The sequence below is a fragment of the Cicer arietinum genome, chromosome 5 (genome assembly GCF_000331145.2).
Source record: "Cicer arietinum cultivar CDC Frontier isolate Library 1 chromosome 5, Cicar.CDCFrontier_v2.0, whole genome shotgun sequence".
NCBI lineage: Eukaryota > Viridiplantae > Streptophyta > Magnoliopsida > Fabales > Fabaceae > Cicer > Cicer arietinum.
This window is the reverse complement of record NC_021164.2, coordinates 15,506,677-15,512,719: the sequence shown is the minus strand read 5'-3', so window position 1 is coordinate 15,512,719 and position 6,043 is coordinate 15,506,677. Positions and strand designations below refer to the sequence as shown.

The 6,043-nt window shown below is 36.2% G+C and overlaps 1 protein-coding gene across 1 annotated transcript; it reads right to left on the bottom strand.

Moving 5' to 3' along the window:
• Positions 1-4,655: 4,655 nt before the first annotated feature.
• On the bottom strand, positions 4,656-5,711 carry LOC101507057 (uncharacterized). The gene is made up of 2 exons (XM_004514328.1): positions 5,385-5,711; positions 4,656-5,279 (listed from the first exon to the last, which is right to left on the bottom strand). The coding sequence occupies exons 1-2, from the start codon at positions 5,709-5,711 to the stop codon at positions 4,656-4,658; spliced, it is 951 nt and encodes a 316-aa protein (XP_004514385.1).
• Positions 5,712-6,043: the final 332 nt, after the last annotated feature.

The window sequence follows — 6,043 nt, the reverse complement described above, 5'->3', positions numbered from 1 at the left end:
AGAAGTATATTTCAAACAGCCACCTGGCTTTGAAGACTCAAAAAATCCCTCACATGTTTTCAAGTTAAAAAAGGCTCTTTATGGTCTAAAACAAGCTCCAAGAGCTTGGTATAATAGATTAAGCAACTATCCATGTGACTGAGGATTTGAAAAAGCGAAAGTCAATAAGACATTATTTGTTAAAAGAGATAATGGTCACACCTTATTGGTCCAAATCTACGTTGATGATATAATATTCGGATCAACAAACAATGACATGTGTGAAGAATTCTCTTCAATAATGCAAGGAGAATTTGAAATGTCCATGATGGGAAAATTCAACTATTTTCTTGGCCTTCACATCAAGCAACTCGATCATGGCATCTTCATAAATCAGGCAAAGTACTACAAAGAATTACTCAAAAGATTTGAAATGGAAAACTGCAAGGAAAGTGTGACTCCAATGGGCTCTGGAACCTATGTTGATAAAGATGAATCAGGTATTTCAATAGATATATCAAAATACAGAGGTATGATTGGATCTTTATTATATCTAACGGCCAGCCAGCCATATATTATGTTTAGTGTATGTTTGTGTGCAAGATTTCAGGCGGATCCTAAAGAATCGCATCTTGTAGCAGTAAAAAGAATTATGAAATATTTGAAAGGAACAACCAATGTAGGCCTATGGTATCCAAAGGGTAGCATATGTAGTCTAGTTAGATATTCTGATTCAGATTATGCAGGATGCAAAACGGACCGCAAGAGCACAAGCGGAACTTGCCATATCTTAGGTAATGCATTAGTATCATGGTCCTGTAAAAAGCAAGCTTGTGTTGCACTTAGCACTGCTGAAGTTGAATACATAGCAGCAGGAAGTTGTTGTGCCCAAATTCTCTGGCTCAAACAACAATTACATGACTATGGACTTGATCTCGGATGCGTTCCCCTAAGGTGCGACAACACAAGTGCAATAAATATCTCAAAGAATCCAATCATGCACTCTTGGACTAAACACATTGATATACGTCATCACTTTCTGCGCGATCATGTGCTCAAAGGTAATGTTGAGGTAATGTTTATGGATACACACAATCAATTAGCTGACATCTTTACAAAACCTTTACCTAAGGACTCATTTTACAAGATACGAAGAGAACTTGGCATCTTAAATGAAAACGATCTCTAAAAATTGCAAGGTACCTATAATTTGTCGTCTCTCTTCAAAATTTCATCTTAAGTTGTTAGAATCAAATTTTTTGATGTTTATTGTTTCTTAATATATGAATATGTCCTTTACATGATGAAATTTCTATGAAAAAATTAGTTTTTAAGCCAAAATTCAAAGATGTAGCCGAATACACAATGACTGTGTTCGATTACATAATTTTCTAGAAATTCTTGTATTCGAATACAACTCATGTGTAGTCGAATACACGTTCCCAGAACAATATGTATTTGAATACAACCAGAGTGTAGTTGAATACACCTTCGCGTTTTTGCCCAAATATAAAAGTTGTTTCACATTTTAGGGTTATTTTTACAATTGGTATTTGAATACACAACTGTAGCTGTCTTTCTCTCCTCCAAAAATCTCGTCAATCCTCCTTTCACTAAGTTACCCATTCAACCAACCCTGCAAACTACATCAATCTTTACTCCTTTCTTATCATTCACCATCAGATTTCTCACATCTTCCACATTTCATCTCAAACATATTTTTCACCAACATTGTCAAAACCTCTTTTCTCAACATGGATGCACGAAAACGAGGACCAAGAACCAAGCATGCATTAGTGGGTCCCTTAAGAAAGCGAACCAAGAATCGAAATATCACGAATTTATCCCGACTTCTACACACACTGGAAGAAATTGAATGATTTCGCACATTCTACTCTGACAAGAGACTCATCATTCCAAAATATGGTACTTTAACTTCTTTCTCTGCCTTTCAATTCCCTGAGTTGCTAAAAACCCAACATGTTGAAGAATTTATTGGTTATAAAGGTCCTGTTTATCCTGATTTAGTTAGGGTTTTCTATTGTAATCTCACCCAAGATGGAAATGTGCTAGTATCTCGAGTCAAGGGTAAAACCATTCGGTTAAATACAAAACCATTGGAGAAATCTTGAACATTCCTTTTGAAGGTCCAAAATTTTGTCCGAACAACTTGTGTGGATGGGCTGATATTTCTAAATATGATGCTTATGTTGCATTATATCAGTATGAAAAACTCACGATGGAACAAAAGAGGACTCAGGCAGGTTCAAAATATGCGCAGCAACGATATGGAGTTGGAAATCTTACCGTTGATTATCGCCATCTGCACTATTTTCTCAGTTGCATTTTAGTTCCAAAGGTTGGCAATTACTCTCAAATTTTAGAGTTTGAATTATAGATCATGAACTTTATGTATGAAGGATGTCCACTAAACTGGGCATACTTTGTTAAATCTGTAATGTTTGGGTCAAGAGAAGCAAATGGGTTACCAAATGCTAAAGAAGTTTCCCGGATTTTGGAACATTTTGGGGGGGACTTCTCTGGCGAAGTCATGTATACACCCACCAAGGAAAACTTGTTGGATTTAGGCGTCTTGCCTAGCATGCGGATGTATGGAATGGGGATCTTCAGTCCTTTGTGCATAAAGGTGACCTTGGTCAACCATCTGATGCCGCCCAAGATGACACTACTGGCCCCTCCAATGTTGTTGCCCAAGATGATGAAGATGGCGAGGAAACAACCTCTGGTGATGATTATATCTCCAATCACATGATCATGAACAAACTTTACTCTTTCCAAACTTTCATCCAAACCCAATTCCAAAATCTGACCACTTCTATCGACACTTGCTTCCATAACATTGAAACTACAATTGCTCGCAACCATGACACTTTATCTCAGGACATTAGTAGTTTATCTGACAAAATTGACCATCTTCACATTCCAACAGATTTTGATTAGTTCGATGCTAGGCGTTTATTTATTATCGTTTGTTTGTGTAATATTTCAATGCTAGTATTTTAATTGTTGTAGTTTAGTAATGTATCGATGAATGCTGACAATATCCAAAACTCGCTCACCATTTCTATCTTTATGATGTACTTCATTGAACATGACTCCATCCTTCATTATGTCATTCTATTTTGTTTACAATGTACTACTTTTCCCTTTATTCATGTTTATATGCTTGGAATTGTATGTTTCTATATTTTTCCTTCTTTTTGATCATGTCAAAAGGGGGAGAAAATTTGATATTGTTGTTTCTTTAAAACCTTTGTAGTTCTTCAAATAAGTTTACAATTTGATCACATACATTCAAGATCAACGGGGGAGTACACATACATTATGGGGGAGCAATGTTAGAATTATACAATCTCTCCAAAACAACAACATTTTGTCATAATAAAAAAAGGGGAGAATGTAAACTACATGTTTTTTATGAAGACAAAGATCAACAATTATGATCAAAGCAACAAACTCAAAAAGAAGTTCAAATATCTTCATTAATAAGCTTTAAATCCAAACATATTAGATGTTTAAATGTAAAGGTAAATGATAAAAACCAATACCTCAAATACATGAGAACCATTCATATTTGTATTCGAATACTTTTGACAAAATACAATAGTATATTCGAATACAGCATCTTGTAGTTGAATACAAAGCAAGTCAGAAGCAAAAGCCTCATATTTGTATTCGACTACGACCATCTGTAGTCGAATACAAAGCAAGTCAGTAGCTAAAACTTTGCATATGTATTCGATTACGACCTTCTGTAGTCGAATACAAAGTAAGTCAGTGGCAAATTTCACGAATCTGTATTTGACTACATGAAAGGTGTATTCGAATACAAGGTGAAAATTTTGAATAATTTTGAACTTTACAAAGAGGTGTATTCGAATACACACATCCTGTATTCGAATACACACATCCTGTATTCGAATACAACTGGAACTAATACAATTTTTCATTTCTGAAATGGCTCTAGATCATTGTATTTGTTCATCAAACCTCTTGGATCATTGGCCACGAATCTGAAGAGATGTTTATGGAATATAAATACACCATAACTTCATATCAAACACTACACAATCCTTGAATCAATACCTTCAATAACTTTGAACAAAATTCTATTTTTTTACAAAGTACTTGCATTTCTTTTTCATATCATTTAGAAAGGTTCTCAAAGTACTTGAAGTATTATTGAATTGAAATCATTATACCTCTCCTTTATCCTTATTCAAAATCATATTGTATCACTTGTATAAGAAAGTAGTACTTTCTTAAAGTAGCTTAATCTAAGATAGTGGTGTGTTATTTTAGAAGTATTGTTAGAAGTTTGTAGTAGAAATCCCAGGGTGGGAGTTGTACTTTTTCTGACAATAAGTAGATTAATCTCTTGTGGTGTGCAAGAGTGCTGGATGTACCCTTGGTTATAAGGGGAACCAGGATAATTCTATTGTGTTCATTTATTTATTGCACTTACTTATTATTAGTCACTATATTAACTCAGAAAATTCAACTACCATATCACTGAAAACAAGAAAATTTCATAACACCTAATTCCCCCCCCCCCCCTCTTAGGCGTACCTATGTACTTACAAACTAGTGACATCTTCAGGAAATTCACACGCAATAGGAACATGTCGTATTACCACTTTTTCTTCAAATTCCGATTAGGCTAGGATCATGTATAACTGGGCATCTTCTTTCAAGATTGCCTTCACTTGGTTGGCGGATATATTGCTAGACTTATCCCTCTCTTCTGACTCCATGAATTCAATGGTTTTGCTAAAAAAATCTATGCGGATATGGTTGGCAGATAGCCAATCCATACCAAGAATCACATCGACCAGACGCAAAGGTAAACACACCAAGTCAACTCGGAAGTCGCTTCCACACACATGGATAGAAATTTCAAGACAAACACTAGAGGTATCAACAGAATCACTAGTTGGGGTATTCACAATCAAACAATACTGCAAAGAAGACACAGGTAGTCCTAAATGTCTAACACAGTCAAGAGACACAAAGGAATGAGTGGCACCGCAATCAAATAGCACAAATAAAGCAGTATCACTTATGAGACATGTACCTTGGATCAAGTTGTCTCTCTCAGACGCTCCTGCACCACTGACGGCAAAGACTCTTCCATTGGATTTAGGTTGGCTAGGTTGGGAACTCTGGTTTCCAGGTTGTGGAGTCTTCCTTGGGTATGAGCATGTGGTGCTAATGTGGCCTTGTTGTTGACAATTAAAACAAGTAATTTCAGCATCTCTACATTCATATGCCATGTGACCCTGCTTACCACACCTGAGCCATCAGATAGGATTAGCTGGATCACCATTATTACCATTGTTGTTGCTCGAGACTTAACTTTTGTTGTTACTATTCCAGTTACTAACTCCTCGTCCATTAGGGTTTCCTCTACCACTCCCATAACTATAATTCTTTCCTTTTCCTTTTCCGTTACCACTACTAGCTCCTTTTCCACCTGAAAAACTGTATTGTTGATAATTCTGACGACTTCCAGATTTACTAGGAGGAAAAGAGTAAGGGTTTCCTCTATTATGATGCATAGGCCTCTTGTCCTTTATAGTTCTAGTGTTTCGATAATATGCCTTTTCAGCACGACTATCCTCATCATAAATCCTACTCTTATTCTCTAGGGTAGGAAAGTCATGGATCTCTTGCATTCCAACCTGTTTCTTGATCTCTAGTCTGAGTCCCATTTCAATCTTAATGCACTTTGACTTTTCTCTTGTCGCAAATGTTCTCCATGCTCTTCTTCAGTCCTTGAATAAATCAATATATCATCAACGAATACCACCACGAATTTATCAAGGAACGAATTAAAGATCCTGTTCATGTAGTCCATGAAAATTGCCGGTGCATTGGTAACTCCAAACGGCATAACCAGGTATTCATAATGTCCGTAGCGGGTTCTGAAAGCTGTTTTCTGAATGTCTCCTTCCCTTACTCGGATCTGATGGTAACCCGACTTCAAGTCAATCTTCGAAAATATCGCGGCCCCTCTCAATTGATCCATCAAATCATCGATTCG